An 18,072-nucleotide genomic window follows, 5' to 3' on the forward strand; every position below is an offset into this window, starting at 1 on the left:
TCAGCCAATGTTGACACTAGGTGTGTCTGAAGTCACATACTGTCTGTGTGGGGGCTACATTTGATGAGGAACAAACTTACATAGAATATGCGCTTCAGAATCCCTGCAAACGTATGTCATTTGGGTGTTTTATGAATACTGTAAATTTGGACACTTCAATTTCACTGTTTTTATGTAGTGCATAGTAGAGAGGAAGGCACATTCGGACAAAGGTGCTCATTTCAGAACTGCATACTACACTTTTTACTGTATCTTGCTATGACAGAAGTGGTTTGAGTTGTACGCAAGTATGCGTTTTTTGTATTGGGATTGTTCCCATAAAGTTTGTGATGTTGCATCCACACCAACAGGTGTCAGGTAGGGGTTCAGGATTGGTTGGTTGGTTTCAGCGTTCAGCCCCTGCTGGAAGATGCTGTAACTACACCATTATGTAAACAACCCTGACTTTGACATAAAAGCAGGTAGACAATAAGCTGAAATGTTTCAAAATAATAGCTTTCTCAGACTAAACATTTGAACTTGTTCATTTAATTTACATCTGAGATGTTGCGTATACAAGAAATAAATGATTACAAAAACTTGGGTGGGTGCTGTAACACAACATATTAGTGAAATGAGTTGGTGGATGTATATTTGCATGGCTTCTAAGCAGATTTAGAATCTGCAGAATTCACATTTTCCACACTGACTTTATAGGAAAATTCAGTGGAATGGATTTATGTTGAATGGATCTTAAATACTTAATTGATGAAAATGTAAAGGGCATTGAATGTGTAGGATGACAAGCACACAGATTCAATGTGGGCCTGTTCGTAACAGTTATACTAGAACATGACCAAGTTTTCCTACTATATTAGGGTTATTCAAAAAGAGTGTTTAGTTCCCAAAGAAGCCAGTCATGGTCTTAAGGATTACTTAAAAATTACAGGCAGGTGAGTTTAATCAGGGCTGGAACTTAAGTGGACCTCCAGGAGCATAAACAAAGAATCTTATACTATATCAATGTCATTTCTGCATGTCTGAGAACTGGAAATTTCTCTGATGAAGTCTGATGTGCTCTGCCTGATGGAAGTTGTACTCACAGTAGATACCAAATGTCAAAGCTTCTCTCCAGATTGAGTTTGGTTAAGATCTCCCATTTGGCAAAAGTGCATGTATAGCACAACAAAGTTCTTTAGGTTGAATAGTTCTGATCAGGAGCACTGACAGTAGCATGGACTCTTCATAATTAAGGAGGCTGCAGTCTTCAAAGATGGAGATCACCTCCTGGAGTAAGTGTAGAATGTAATTCTACTTATTAAAACAGTTTTTTGGCATCAGTAAACTAGTTGATGCTGCAGGTTCTTCAACGCACTCATGTTTGGCAGATTGTTGGTGAGAAACCTTCATTCCCATCCACATTCATTTTTCATCTTTAAAAGTCACTGATGATACTGGACTGGAAGGAGCTGAAGAGACTGTAACAGCCTTCACATCGTCCATTATAGCAAAGCAGTTTTCTTCAGATTTCACTTGACATTCTGTGAAAACATACCAGTGTAGTTATATTGCAAAAAGTGATAATTAATTTGACATGCTCTGTATGTGGTATTGTCTGTGAAGGCAGATTTCCACATGCAAATTATTTTACAAGTTTTTATATTGTGAATGAGGTGCAAATTGTAACAAGTTGAATGCAAAAAGCAGACAATGAAATTGGGTGTCAACCCTGTTACCATCATTACTCACCATACTGTAGTATTTGAAAACTACTCTCCTTTTAGAAAGTGAACTCTCCAAAGACAAATATTCCTCATCATTATTAAATTGTCAACCCTGTTACCATACGGTAGTATTTGAAATCTACTCTCCTTTCAGAAAGTGAACTCTCCAAAGACAAATATTCCTCATCATTAAAAAGTCAACCCTGTTACCATACTGTAGTACTTGAAAACTAATCTCATTTCAGAAAGTGAACTCTCCAAAGACAAATATTCCTCATTATTAAAAGGTCAACCCTGTTATCATCATTACTCACCCGTCACCATACTGTAGCATTTGAAAACTATTCTCCTTTCAGAAAGTGAACTCTTCAAAGACAAATATTCCTCATCATTATTAAAAAGTCAACCCTGTTATCATCATTACTCACCCGTTACCATACTGTAGCATTTGAAAACTATTCTCCTTTCAGAAAGTGAACTCTCCAAAGGCAAATATTACTGATCATTATTTTAAAAAAAGTCAACCCTGTTACCATACTCTAGTATCTTAAATCTACTCTTCTTTTAGAAAGTGAACTCTCCAAAGACAAATATACCTCTTCATTATTAAAAAGTCAACCCTGTTACCATACTGTAGTATTTGAAAACTATTCTCCTTTCAGAAAGTGAACTCTCTAAAGACAAATGTTCCTCATCATTAGTAAAAAAGTCAACCCTGTTGCCAGGATTTTATTTAGTACACAAATTATTTTTGAGAAGTGGATATTCGTAGGTGCATGATGTAGCATTTATTTCAAAAGCACAAAGGAAACTTTATTGAAATGAAGTGTTGGATCAAGCAGAGTAACGTCAGTGCTGTTTTTAGACATAAAGAAAATAATACTATTCTTGTACCCAAGAAATACAACAATAGCATGTTTATGTTAAAAGAAAGGCTGAAAAGGGTGACGTTTCTTGAAATACACATTACTTTATGAAGACACATTTCTTTGGTTTTGAAGGAGAGGCTGGTAGCTACACCCTCCAGCACCTATTCAAGATGTAAGAAAAGTCTTCAAAATACACATACCTTAATCAACATTTGCTGTTTGTAGATAACCTTTGTCATACTTACCATATTCATCCCCAGACTCTGGTTCTTGCTTAACTTCTACAGCTGTGTTAGATGGGCCTACGCCAACAGTGACCTTCACAACTTCCTTTGGTACGGGTAAATTTTTCCCCTCTGTAAAACATTCATTTTAAATTAGAGAGAAAACAAAGTCGTACAGACAGAATTTTCATTTCTAAATGAACTATCCTGTACCTGCATGCATTACACGCAGATGTTTTTTCATGGATGATGAATGAGCAAAGAATTTGAGACATATGGGGCATTGGTACGGCTTCTCCCCCGTGTGACTTCGTAGATGTACAGACAAATGCGCAAACTGTCGATAGCTCTTTTTGCACTGAGGGCACTGGTATGGCTTTTCCCCAGTGTGAACCCTCTGATGAACTACCAAATCTTTAGCTTGGCCAAAACTCTTCCCACATTCAGGGCACTCGAATTTGGGTTTGTTCTCTTTGGTATGAGTGCGCAGGTGGACCTTCAAGTGTCCCGCCTGACTGAAAATCTTATCGCACTGTGGGCACTCATGCTTTTCTTCTGTGTGTGTCCGTCGGTGCAGAACCAGGCTGCTGGGATGACTGAAGCTTCGCTCACACTGCGAGCACTGAAAGAGTTCGTCGCCCCGGTCGTAATGATGGCGGCGCTGGTGACGTGCGAGGTCGGAAAGTTTAACAAATCCTCTCCCGCATTCAGAGCATTTGTGCGGTCGCTCTCCTTCGTGAACATACCGCACGTGTTTCCTGAGGCCAGCTGCTTGAGTAAATGTCTTCAAACACAAACTGCATGTATGAGAGACCCCTGAAATGATTAGATGTAATATAATAAAACATTATTATTAATAACAATAATAACACTTTTTCATGGAATGCATGCTTCATATACCTAGCCATCTCATAATTTCCTACCTGAATGAAATGCATCTTGATGTTTTTTCAGATTTGCTTCAGAGACAAATGTTTCATCACACATTGAACACTGGAGAGGGTTTTCCCCCCGGGTGGCCGCTCTGGTGGGCTATCAGGTTTCTCCTCCAGCGAAAACTCAGGCCACACTGAGAGCACTTGTAAGGTCTCTCTCCTGTGTGAATCCGCTGGTGGATTTTTAACATACAATGCTGACTGAATCTCTTCCCACAATGAGAGCATTCAAACGGCTTCTCTTGCAAGTCGACTTTTGGACCACCTGTCGGTTTCTCTGTTTCACTTTGCTTCTTTGTTGGAGCTTCTGGAAAACAAAGAGAAAACAATCCATCAAACGAATCTTTAAAAAAAAAAAGAGAAATTCATAAAGATACATACAGACAAACTTACTTTCATGGATGCGCATGTGAGCTCGGAGGAAACTGGGACGTCCAAATCCCTTGTAGCACACAGGGCAGTTGTGCGGCCTCACTCCTGTGTGAATTTCTAGATGTTTCTTTAAGTCTCCTGGGGTATAAAAGCTCTTACTGCACACAAAACACAGAAACGACCTCTCTCCTGTGTGCGTTTTAATATGCACAACCAGAGCCGATCTCTGACGGAAGCTTTTGTTACAGGTGGGACAGTTGAAGGGCCTTTCACCTGTGTGAATTCGTTCGTGCTGTAACAAGCCTTGGCGTCGACCAAACTTCCTTCCGCAATAAGAGCAGGGGAAGCACTTCCCCTCTTTGTCAACATGTTGATCTGTTCAAATGACAAAGAAGAATTCATATTAACAAAACCACTATCAAATAAAACTTAAACTGAGCATAACTGAAACTCCAGGTTATGCATCAACCCTGTTACTATCGTCACTCACCCTTGTTCAACACTGTAGCATTACAGAAATCAATTCTATAAAACTATTTTATCCTCTTAGAATCTAAAGACAAATTTTCTTCATCAATTATTACAAAAAATTCAACCCTGTTACCAGGGTTTCATATAGAATATAAATATGGAAAAGCAGTTATTTGTAGAAACAACAATCCTATTATTATCATCACTTACCCTTGTACTGTAGTATTGAAAAAAAAATCCTGTAAAACTACTTTATCCTTTTGGGAAATGATTCTCCAAAGACAAATATTCTTCAATTATTAAAAAGTCAACCCTGTTAGGAGGATTTTGTATAGTAAACAAATGATTATTCCAGTGACTTTTCATAGAAATATCATCATTAAATCCTCTTTCTAATATACACTTTTAGTGCCAAGACAAAGAAATGGCTGTCAGTCCTGTTACCATCATCACTCACCCCTGTTACTGTACTGCAGTATTACAGAAAACAATTCTGTAAAAATCTCCTTTCAGAACGTAATTTCTAAAGACAAATATTCTTCATTAATTATTATAAAGTCAACGCTGTTACCAGGATTTAGTAAACAAATTACTTTATTGAAAAGTGGATATTGGTAGAAATATCAGCATTAAATTATCTTTCTAATAAACATTTGTAGTGTCAAGACTAAGAAATGGCTGTCAGTCCAATTACCATCAGCATCTCACCCCCGTTACAATACTATAGTATTTTACACAACAGTTCTGTCTGTCTTTTCAGGAATTAAGCTCTCCAAAAAAAAAGTATATTTCCCTATCCCTATTTTTCATCAATTATTAAAAAGTCAAGCCTATTACGAGGATTTTTTATACTAAACAAATGAATATTCATAGAAATATCATAATTAAATCATCTTGCTAATAAACACTTTTAGTGCCAAGACAAATAAATGACTGTCAGTGTTGTAAAACTATCGTTTCAAAATGTGTATTCTCCAAAGACAAATATTCTTCATCACTTATTATACAGACAACCCTGTTACCAGAATTTAGTAAACAAACGACTATTGAAAAATGGATATTGGTAGAAAAATGGATATTAGTAGAAATATCAGCATTAAATTATCTTTTTAATAAACATTTGTAGTGTCGAGACTAAGAAATGGCTGCTAGTCCTAATACCATCAGCACCTCACCCCTGTTACAATACTGTAGTATTTTACATATCAAAAAATACTTCATCTTTTCAGGAACTGAATTCTGCAAAGACAAGTATTTTTGCCTAGTTTTCATGAATTGTTAAAAAGTCAACCCTGTTACCAGGATTCTGCATACTAAACAAATGATTGTTAAAAATGGGGGTATTCTAAGAGTTACCTATATTAAATTCTGTTTCTAATAAACACTTTTATTGCCAATGACAGGTTTGTTTGCCTATTTACCATAAACTTATTGAAATGTCAACCCTATTACTAGTTATTATTGTAATCAAATGACAATTACTCCATATTTGTAGAAATATCAGCAAACCCTGTTACCATCCCAACATAAAAAGCAACAGTTTGATTACCCACATTCTTCAAAATATCTTCTTTTTTTTTGTTCAGCAGATGAATGAAATTCATACAGGTTTGGAACAAGGGTGAGAGTGAACTCTTTAAAGGTAGAACAATACAACTGTACATCTCCATTTAACAAAATGAATACCAAAATTGCAATTAGTGCATGCAGTTCCATCCTACCTGGATGAAATATAAGTTGATGTCTTTTCAGGGAAATTGCGAGAGAGAAGGTTTTATTGCATATGGCACAATGATATGGCTTCTGATGATCTGTCAGTTCTGAACTGGAACTCTGATCAGCATCATCATCTTGATTCATTGATGGACTGAATCTCGTCTCTGATAGACACTCCCCTATGCTTATTTCTGAAAACATAATAAGACAGTATTATGTGACAGAGACATAAATAATCTAACCATAAATAAACAACTAGAGATCATACTGTCTTCAAAAGCTCCAAGATTTCCAGAAAGCACCGCTGAGAGCTGCGATGAAGCAGAAACACCGCAGACTCCTTCCACGTCATCAAGTTCACCCTCGTCCTCCTCCTCAGGAATAAGCATATCAGCTCCGCCGGTCACATCATCACCTTCCTGCAGCTTGTTCAGATGGGACTGCATGTGTGCTTGCAGGCTGCTGGGCCGCGGGAAGCTTTTGGAGCACAAAGGACAACTGTGAGGTCTCACGCCGGTATGAGTTCCCATGTGTGTCTTCAGATCTCCTGAACCATAAAACCGCCTGAAGCATATGAAACACTCGAAAGGCTTTTCTCCAGTGTGAATTTTCCGATGCACGATCAACACAGAACGCTGCCTGAAGCTTTTGTTGCACACGGTGCAGCGAAACGGCCTCTCGCCAGTGTGAATGCGTTTATGCTGCTCCATATCTTGATGTCGTCCAAATATTTTTCCACAGTACGGACAGGTAAAGCGAGTCCTTTCAGCAACACTCAAATGTTCTGTTGAAAGAAATGAATCAACAGGATTTTCAATGATAATATGAAATGGAAAACATCAAACCATACAATTTGTACCAATGCTACTGGTGATTTAAACAAAATGGTTTGCAAACTGGCCAGCAGGGTCTCAGCAAGCTTCAAGGGGGCCTCAAGAAGACTTAAAATGAACATTAAGTTAAAACAACTTAAAAATTTTAATATTTGTTATTTTGGATCAACTGTTGTTTTTCTTTGAAGAACCAGGATTCTAACTTAAATATAAAGCCTAATTTTAAAACTTTGCTTTTTAAGGTCCTTGCACACTAAGTCATGCACAGAACCTCAAAATGCTTGCTACAGATGCGAAAACGCAGACAACTGAACCAAATCAAAACATTTTTTATGATGGGCAAAAGTTTTGTAGGCAGTGTGTAAACATGATCTACACAACGTAAGGTCGTATTTATTTTTTAACATTTTGGACAGGAATTTTGGGCTTAGTGGCAATGACTTTTGGACCTGAAAAAATCAATTAAAAACTTTTTAAAACAAAATGGCATTTTTATATGTATATACATTTTTCCAGTTATGCTCTAATAGTTTTATATAATGACAACACAAAATATTTAAAATTTATACATATAAATAAATTTCAATGGGCCTTTGAATATTGTTGTGCCATAGATTCAAAAAGTAAAAAAAAATAAATAAATAAATAAATAAATAATAATAATAAAACTACTGAGAATATGATTAATGATGATCATTTTAATAATGACAATTTAGTTTATTCTACTAACAAAAAAAAAAAGTTACAAAAAAGAAACCTAACAAAAAGTAAATATTTTATATATTTTTGACAGAATTAATGCTGCCTTAATATTTTAGGAAGGGGGTCCCATCATGTTTAGGTGTCCGTGGCATAAAAAGTTTAAAAACCCCTGATTTAACCAACATATGTCATTTTTGAATGCTAGACGACGCCATATAACCTTAGAGGACTCAAATTTGGCAGTTTGACATCCATACTCTGGTGGCTCTGCTATTTCTCAGCTTTAGTTAAAAACTTAATAGGCTGATCTCACCTGGATGAGCAACACGTTGATGTTTTATCAGGGAGAAGGAGAGAGAAAACCTCCGGTCACAGAGTGTACAGTGGTACGGTCTCTCCTCCGTATGATGAGTACGGTGGTGTTTTCTAAGGTTTACTGCTTGGCTGAAGTATTTCCCACACTGGGAGCACTGGTACGGCTTCTCTCCGGTGTGAACGCGCAGATGGATCCGAAGCTTTGCTTGCTTATGAAATCTCTTTCCACAGTGATTGCACTGGTGCGGCTTGTTTTCATCACTCGCTTGCTGGTGAGCTGCAAACTCTTCCTCTTGAAGAGGATTTGGTGTTTCAATGCCTGGGAAGAGATTATATTGTTATTTGGAGTGAGATTTTGGTTCAGTTTTAACATTTTTAACATATGGTATTCTGGTACGAACTATGATTATGGTAAGGTTTTTGCAATTATTAGACTCACCCTTTTCAGCAGAATGTGTAGAGTCGTGAGAGAGTTCGGATGAAGGAGATGGAGCTCTCTCAGCCTCTTTCTCTTGACTTTGAGAAATGTTTTCATTAGGTGCCTTGCTCTCAATATTATCTATAAGTTCTACAGAGTGTGATTCGCTACTGTCCTTAAGTGCATTAGTTTGTATGTGCTTGAGTAGACCTTCAGAGGCCACAGAACTGCAAGGCCTCTCACTGTCATTAGCATCCAAATGGCACATGTTGTCGGATTCACAGAAGGTCTGATCAGGAGATACGAGACTGGATAGATGTGCGACGCTGTTGACGCAGTCGGGGCAGCGGTGGGAAATCTCTCCTGTGTGTGTCAGCTCATGTTCCTCCAGCTGGCATTCAAAATTTTTCCCACATTCGACACAAATTAAGCACTTTCCCTCCGTACTGACATCTTGACCTGCAAAGACAGAGGAGACTTAAGTTTTAGTTAGTTCTTCACAGAAACAGATTTGGAGAAACAGCATTCCATCACTTGCTCACTAATAGATCCTCTGCAGTGTATCGGTAAACCATCCAAAAAGTCCATTATCTATAATAATGCTTCCTGCATTGAAAAAGTCCATCTCCTGTTGTCTCTCACATCAAAATCCACCCACAGATTTGTTTAGAGCACTGTTTTGGTTTGTAAACAGTGCTTGATCTGTTCATTTTTCTCTCATTTTTCACTCATATTTTAGCCAGAATCAACAATTCAATGTTAAAAATGTCTTAATGATGCATTAGTGTCTTACAAATATAGCTTTTCGCTTCATAAGACATGAATTGGTGGACTTGTGCATTATTAAAGGAGAAGTCCACTTCCAAAACAAAGATTAACAGATAATGTACTCTCCCCCTTATCATCCAAGATGTTCATGTCTTTCTTTCTTCAGTCGTAAAGAAATTATGTTGTTTGAGGGAAACATTTCAGGATTTTTCTCCATATAATGGACTGATATGGTGCCCTGATTTTGAACTTCTAAAATGCAGTTTAAATGCAGCTTCAAACGATCACAAATGTGGTTGTAAACGATCCCAGCCGAGAAAGAAGGGTCTTATCTAGCGTAATGATTGCTTATTTTCATAAAAAAATAATACAACTTATATACTTTTTAATGTCAAACGCTCATCTTGTCTTACTCTGCCTGAACTGTTTTTGTTCCGGTTCATGACAGAACTTCAAAATGGTCCTATATCGCTGTTTTACCGTTTTTGTTAAGGGTGTTTGATCTTCTTTGCATGTTCACTTTGCGAAGACTGGGTCGGTACTTCTGCAGCGATGTAGGATGATTTTGAAATGATTTTTGAAGTTGAGGAAAATACGATCAGAGTTTTTTGACATACCCTTGATAACTGTCTTGAGGCAGAACACAGAGTTCAGGAAGAGCAAGACAAGACGAGGGTTTGAGATTAAAAAGTATTTAAATTGTATTTTTTTAATGAAAATAACCGACCGAGCCCTTCTTCCTCAGCTGGGATCGTTTACAACCACATTTGGGATTGTTTGAAGCCGCATTGAAAATGCATTTTGGTAGTTTAAAATCGGGCACCATATCAGTCCATTATATGGAAAAAAAAATGCTGAAATGTTTTTCTCAAAAAACATAATTTCTTTATGACTGAAGAAAGAACATCTTGGATGACAAGGGGGTGAGTACATTATATGTCAATCTTTGTTTTGGAAGTGGACTTCTCCTTTAACTTGTGGATTATTGTGATGTTTTTATCAGCTGTTTGGACTCTCGTTTTGACGGCACCCATTCACTGCAGAGGATCCACTGGTGAGCAAGTGATGTAATGCTACATTTCTTCAAATCTGTTTTCTCTTTCAACAAATGTGTTCCAATAAGAAATCAAACTCATCTAAATATACTTACTTTCAGCAAATTTAATCACAAATTTCTGTGTTTATATATAATTGGAATGTAATTGGAAATACATTGTAACAGTAAATTTTTATAAAATGGTTCATTCTGACTCTAAAATCACTTTTTTTTTTATTTTCAGATGTTTTTATTACCTCAAGTAGGTTTTACAGAGTTAAACATACCACAACAGTTTTGTCAGTCCACTTCATTTTGGGCCTAACAACAATACATGGCAAAAATAAAACTACTGCCATGTCTTATTGTCACATTCAGTGCATGGCAACGTTTCATACCTTGATGAAATGCGCGCAAATGTCTTCTCAAGGAGGATAAGAGGGCGAAGTTTTTAACACAGATCGTGCAGTGAAAGGCCTTTGCATCCGTATGGACAATCTGATGAGTCTTGAGGTCTCTTTCCCTGGTGAAAGTCTTTCCACACACCAAGCACTCAAAAGGCCTCTCGCCTGTGTGAATCCGGACATGTTCGGACAGATGCTGTATACGGGAAAAACCCTTCCCACACTGAGAGCACTGAAAAGGCTTCGCTCTGGCAGAAAGACTCTTTGCGTGGTCGTCTGTAGTAACTTTGAAAGAAAATTCACAATGTGAAGTTGTCTTTCTGAACAAATATATGGGCCATTCTACAAAATTAGTCAGTGTTGGAAACATCTTGAAAAAAGTTTTCACACAATTTTTCCACAAATATCCTGTATAATATCCAAGGTGTATATTTCTACACTGACCAAAATTATAAACGCAACACGTTTGTTTTTGCCCCCATTTTTCATGAGCTGAACTCAAAGATCTAAGACTTTTTCTATGTACACAAAAGGCCTATTTCTCTCAAATATTGTTCACAAATCTGTCTAAATCTGTGTTAGTGAGCACTTCACCGAGATAATCCATTCACCTCACAGGTGTGGCATATCAAGATGCTGATTAGAGACAGCATGATTATTGCACAGGTGTGCCTTAGGCTGGCCACAATAAAAGGCCACTCTAAAATGTGCAGTTTTACTGTATTGGGGGGTCTGGGGGGTCCGAAAACCAGTCAGTATCTGGTGTGACCACCATTTGCCTCATGCAGTGCAACACATCTCCTCCACATAGAGTTGATCAGGTTGTTGATTGTGGCCTGTGGAATGTTGGTCCACTCCTCTTCAATGGCTGTGCGAAGTTGCTGGATATTGGCAGGAACTGGAACACGCTGTCGTATATACCGATCCAGAGCATCCCAAATGGTATCTCTGTGCATTCAATATGCCATCAATAAAATGCACCTGAGTTCGTTGTCCATAACATACGCCTGCCTATACCATAACCCCACCACCACCATGGGCCACTCGATCCACAACGTTGACATCAGCAAACCGCTTACCCACACAATGCCATACACGCTGTCTGCCACTCCCTGCCCTGTAAAATGAAAACCGGGATTCATCCAGGAAGAGAACACCTCTCCAAAGTGCCAGACACCATTGAATGTGAGCATTTGCCCACTCAAGTTGGTTACGACAACGAACTGCAGTCAAGGCGAGACCCCGATGAGGACGACGAGCATGCAGATGAGCTTCCCTGAGACGGTTTCTGACAGTTTGTGCAGAATTTCTTTGGTTATGCAAACCGATTGTTGCAGCAGCTGTCCGGGTGGCTGGTCTCAGATGATCTTGGAGGTGAAAAAGCTAGATGTGGAGGTCCTGGGCTGGTGTTGTTACACATGGTCTGCGGTTGTGAGGCCGGTTGGATGTACTGCCGAATTCTCTGAAACACCTTTGGAGACGGTTTATGGTAGAGAAATGAACATTCAATTCACGGGCAACAGCTCTAGTGGACATTCCTGCAGTCAGCATGCTAATTGCACGCTCCCTCAAAACTTGTGACATCTGTGACATTGTGCTGTGTGACAAAACTGCACATTTTAGAGTGGCCTTTTATTGTGGCCAGCCTAAGGCACACCAGTGCAATAATCATGCTGTATAACCAGCATCTTGATATGCCACACCTGTGAGGTGGATGGATTATCTCGGCAAAGGAGAAGTGCTCACTAACACAGATTTAGACAGATTTGCGAACAATATTTGAGAGAAATAGGCCTTTTGTGTACATAGAAAAAGTCTTAGATCTTTGAGTTCAGCTCATGAAAAATGGGGGTAAAAACAAAAGTGTTGCGTTTATAATTTTGGTCAGTATAGCAATTGTGCAGCTAATTCTCATATTGTATTTTCAGAAAGTTTTAGAATATTTGTCCTCTCCCTAAATTTGTCACTACCAAAACACAGTAATATATACACTAATTAATTTAATAAGAAGGGTTATATTGAACTATTGAGATTTTGCTTACATTTTCCTTGTAAATATATATTTTTATTTTTTTCTATTTTATTAAAAAGTGTTTAAATCAAAAACAATTACAATTTTATCAATACTGCATGTGTGGTTTATGAGATTTGTTGTATTTTGAATCAAATTTTTCTTTGTAAAAAAAAAAAAAAAAGGTTGATCACACTGATTTCAAACTTAAGGATTCTTTTGTTTGAATATACACTGAACCAAACACTATAATAACATCTTAGTTGATAATTTAGTATACTTTATTTTTGACAAAACATCCCATTTTTCGGTAGTGACAGCACATTTTTGGTAGTGACAGTAATTTTTTGGTAGCAACTACATCACAGAATTACAGAATCACAGAAATTTAACCCACAACATACTAAAATACAAAAAATGGCAAAAATTTTGTTTATTTCCCCCAAATAAAGGGTTATGTGTTCCCTTTTGTCACTACCGAAACACTAATGACATGTTTTAGTCAAGACAATTTCATGGGATAACACCCCAAAAAAAACTTCACCAAATCTCAGTAGTAACAATTTTAGGTACTTTTGAAGCTAGCTCAAAGATGCTAATCGGCACATGGTTATCTAGCACAGTTCTGAACATTTGTACACATATAAAAACTAAATGTTATGGAATAACTTCCAAAAAAGTGTGTTTAATTATACAAAAATGGTGTTTGGTAGTGACACTTTAAAGTTACACACAGGTTTCTCAAACTTTTGAACACATTTACCTCAAAATGATGAGACTTATTTATTCACACCTTGTAGCTATGAGAGACACAGGAATATTTCCTGATCATAAATGTAGGGGTGTAGTTCAAATCAGTCTCGGCCAATGGACTAAAACATACACTTGTTTCAGTAGTGACATGAAAATGTGACATGACATGAATTTTTTACATAAAGTTTCATAATTTACAAAGAAAATAACTTTTTTTGAATAAAATATATAAATCAAAAAATATATTTAAAAAAAAAACAATGGAATAAAATGCAAATTTAATTTTAATATAATTTTCATAAATTGTAATTTAGGGGTTAGAGTTCGGGACAGCCAACTGAAAGTCCCCACTAAATTATGATTTTTATATATATTAAGCTTACTGTCATTTTAAATTTTATTGTGGGTTCAATAGATAATAGAAGGATCTTAGTAAACATCTAAGATTTGAATTCTTGAATGCTCTTTAAATGTGTTTTTTGGTTGTGGGACAGCAGTTTCCACCAATTCTGTAGAATAGCCCATATGGATGTGTTTAATATACTTGACAGCTAAAATATGCCGGAATCCAGTTATCACTCTAGCTTATCCAACTGAAATCAAAAGCAAGGTCAGTTTGGACTTTTCACAAATAGGTGGTGCAGTATCAAAATCTCTAGGTTCACATACTGCAATGCATGAATGCATTTTGCATAATGCATAACGTAAACCCATGCATTCTCACCCAGATCACAGGAAACACCTGATGGGTGCAGATCAAGTGTCCTTGCTGCTTCTTCTAAATCCGACTCCTGTGGTTCAGCACTACGAGCAGCTGATGGAAACACGCCCACTTCCTTCGGATCACTGTATGAGTTTATGCTCAGATCCATGTTTCACTGAAAATCTAGAGGAAAAAAAAATACATTTTTGTATTTTTCTTTTTTAGAAAGCATACTAGGCTAGTACTCTGGTTGTGGTATAAAATGTGTAACAGTGTGGCATTAAATTACTATCATTGTCATGTGGTAATTGCATAATACTTGAAATAATACCATAGTATTACCATGGTACACGTTCAAAGAAATGGTAATACTCTAAACAATCTATATCTGTTAGAAATTTTTATATTATATTATATTGCACTATATTGTTTTATGCATGTCTTAATATATATATAATAACAAAATCAAAGCTGGAGACTGAACACACCTCCTTTAGTTGCATTTCGCTTTAGTTACATGTCAACACACAGTAAAGGATGCGTTAGCTGTTATTCAGACAGATGAAGGAGAAACATAAACATTAGTTGCGCCACAAGACTCAGACACTGATGTAAAGTTCATGCAGAAGAAGCCTCACCTTTCCTGTGTCTCATCACACAATTATCATGCACGTCTGCACGAACTGACAACCCGGAAATGACTGGAGACGTTATTGACTTTTCAAAATAAAAGTCAACGCAAAAACATTTGGAGCGTGTTTATCGTTATTTTTTTATAATACGTTTTTATACGTAATGTTCATTTTAATCTTGCCACAAACATACAGATGGTCTAAAATGTACTTGAATGTTAACTTAGTTCCTCCAGTTCCTCCCTTGTCCTGTTCTTACTACTACATTGACATCACAAATGACACATATTTGATTAATCAAACATAATGTGTATGAGAGTAAAACTATATATATATATATTTTTGTCATTAAAAAAATAAAAGATTGCAAAAAAAAATCTTAAATCTTCGAAAATCTTTATTATTCTTTGTGGCTACTTTTTTATTGATGATACTTTAATTTATTTTATTTGTGACTACTCCCAACAGCCTAGAAGTCTATCAGCTGAACTTCACATTCTTTTCTGTTTGCAGGAAAAAGATTTGGTGTTGATAGAGGAGGCAACTTTTGTGGAGAAAGGTAATGGTAATAGTAATAGTAATAGTAATTCACATTAAAGCTTAAAAAACACCTAAAAGGGACCATGTTCTAATCTGAGTCATATTCTATGGTAACCTACCTGACTATGCTCAAAACAGTGCATTGCAAAGGTCATAAAAATATCATATGAAACACACACTTACAGTTATATGGAAACATTAAGGTTTTGTGAAATATTTTTTGAAAGATGAATCTTCTGCTTATCAAGGCTGCATTTATTACATGTATTACAAGGCTACATTAACAACAGTATTATTGTGAAATATTACCATAACTGTTTTCTGTTTGAATATATGTCAAAATGTAATTTCTTCCTGTGATCAAAGCTGACTTTTCAGTATCATTACTTCAGTCTTCAGTGTCACATGAACCTTCAGAAATTATGCTAATAATGATCGTGATTTGTTGCTCAAAAAAGTATAAATCATTAATAACATTATAAATGTCCTTACTGTCACTTTTAAAAAATGTAATGCATCCTTGCTGAATAAAAGTATTCATTTCTTTAATTTATTAAAAAAAAAAAACAAATTCTTACTGATCCCAAACTTTTGAACAATAGTACATATTGTTACAAAATCTTTCTATTTCAGATAAAAGCTCTTTGTTTGCACTTTCTATTTTATCAACCATCCTGGGGGAAAAATGTACACAACTGTTAACAATTTTATTTATTTGTTTTTACAGTGAGGCGGATGTGATTCGTCATACAGCAGCACAAAAACACCACAAAGACATCTGAAATCTGTGTTTCACCAAATAACTTGGTTGAGAGAGATCTAAAGCTGTGGAAACGTCAAGAAACAGGACGCCCTGTCAATCCCTTGATAATCACCTTCCTTGGAGAGTCTGTAAAAATAAATAACTAAAATAATATACATATTTTAGCCTTTTGTTAATTATAGAATAAATAAAAAGAAAACAAATAGATAGAATACAAAAGAAGTCAGTTAGAGAAGCTAGTATTAGTATTTACTGGGTTTAGTTTTTTTTATTTTATAAGAATAGAATTAGAATAAAGAGTGCTAGAGTTATAGGGTCCAATGAAGATGTAAGAGATGTGTTTATAGCCATTTCTTGAAGACGGATAAGGACTCTTCCACCAGCAGGGAACAGTTAATGTAATATAAAAGTCCATGAAAGTGATTTTGTGGCACAATAATGCACTGCTCACTTGCAGAACGCAAGCTTCTAGAGGGCACGTAAGTCTGAAGTAGTGAATTTAGGTAAAGGGGTGTGTAACGCGTGAAAAGGATGAGGAAGCAAAAAAGCAAGTTAAACCAGGTTTATTGAGAAAGATGAAATGGGCAAGAACACAGTCACAGATAATGTCTCTCGGATGGGTGGTGCAGGGACAAGATGGTCAGTGTGAAGTGCAGAGAAGAGTGATGATCCAGCGGTGAGTAATAATCCAAGGGAAGAATCCACAAAGAGACGAAATCACGATCAACATCCAAGACGACGAAACACACTGAAGACATGCACTCACGGACATCAAACAACGATCTGACAAACGGGAGAGATTGCAGTGAGGTTTTATAGAAGAGATAATAGACAACAGCTGGTGCGGAGTAACGAGATCAGCAGACGCGCTGATGAGCGGTGACGTAATACACAACAACACACACACACGTCAAAACACGAGACATGAAGAACACAGTGGATTCATGAACCGTGACAGTACCCTCCTCTCCAGACTCCCTTACCTGCTGATTGTAATCATCAATAAGGGAGTGATCCAGGATGTCTCTAGCAGGCACCCAACTTCTCTCCTCCAGACCGTAACCTTCCCAGTCCACCAAGTACTGGAATCCGCGTCCCCTCCTCCTAGAGTCCAGAATGCGATTTACCGAATAAGTGGGTTCCCCTTCTACGAGTCGCGGCGGTGGGGGAACCGGGGCTGGCGGATTAATACGGGCAAAAAACACGGGTTTGATTTTGGATACATGGAACACGGGATGGATTCTCCTGTACACTGGAGGAAGATTAAGGCGGACTGCCACCGGACTAATGATTTTGGTGACAGAGAACGGGCCAATGAATTTAGGAGCAAGTTTATTAGACACGGATCGGAGAGGAATGTTCTTGGTAGAAAGCCACACTTTGGAACCAACGACGTATACGGGAGGTCTAGACCGGTGGCGATCGGCCTTAGCCTTGGTGCGCGCTCCCACTTGGAGTAGAGTCTCACGGGCTCTAGTCCAAGTGCGATGACACCTCTGGACAAATGCGTGAGCGGAGGGAACCGCGACTTCGGATTCCAGACTAGGGAAAATTGGTGGCTGGTAACCTATACTACATTCAAACGGAGAAAGGCCCGTAGATGATACTGGTAACGAATTGTGGGCGTACTCCACCATTGATAGTTGTTGGCTCCATGAGGAAGGATTCTTGGAGACCAGACATCGCAACATTCTCTCCAAGCCCTGGTTGGCTCTCTCAGTTTGACCATTGCTCTGGGGATGAAACCCAGAGGACAGACTAACAGTCGCACCCAGTAGTTTACAAAACTCTCGCCAAAATTTGGACACGAATTGGGGACCTCTGTCGGAAACCACGTCCGTCGGGAGGCCATGTAACCGAAAGACGTGGTTAACAACAGTCAACGCTGTCTCCTTGGCTGAGGG

The 18,072-nt window shown here is 37.5% G+C and overlaps 1 protein-coding gene across 1 annotated transcript; it reads right to left on the bottom strand.

The window, feature by feature from the left end:
* Positions 1-512: 512 nt before the first annotated feature.
* On the bottom strand, positions 513-14,930 carry znf271 (zinc finger protein 271). Its single transcript, XM_051097948.1, has 13 exons — positions 14,872-14,930; positions 14,255-14,416; positions 10,761-11,051; positions 8,580-9,017; positions 8,139-8,459; positions 6,559-7,074; positions 6,296-6,481; positions 4,125-4,478; positions 3,782-4,038; positions 3,697-3,715; positions 3,010-3,612; positions 2,818-2,928; positions 513-1,520 (listed from the first exon to the last, which is right to left on the bottom strand). Exons 2-13 carry the CDS (start codon positions 14,400-14,402, stop codon positions 1,402-1,404), a joined length of 3,363 nt encoding a protein of 1,120 aa, XP_050953905.1. The 5' UTR covers positions 14,403-14,416; positions 14,872-14,930; the 3' UTR covers positions 513-1,401.
* Between the last annotated feature and the right edge of the window lie 3,142 nt (positions 14,931-18,072).

This window comes from Labeo rohita, chromosome 24 (genome assembly GCF_022985175.1).
Source record: "Labeo rohita strain BAU-BD-2019 chromosome 24, IGBB_LRoh.1.0, whole genome shotgun sequence".
Classification (NCBI taxonomy): domain Eukaryota; kingdom Metazoa; phylum Chordata; class Actinopteri; order Cypriniformes; family Cyprinidae; genus Labeo; species Labeo rohita.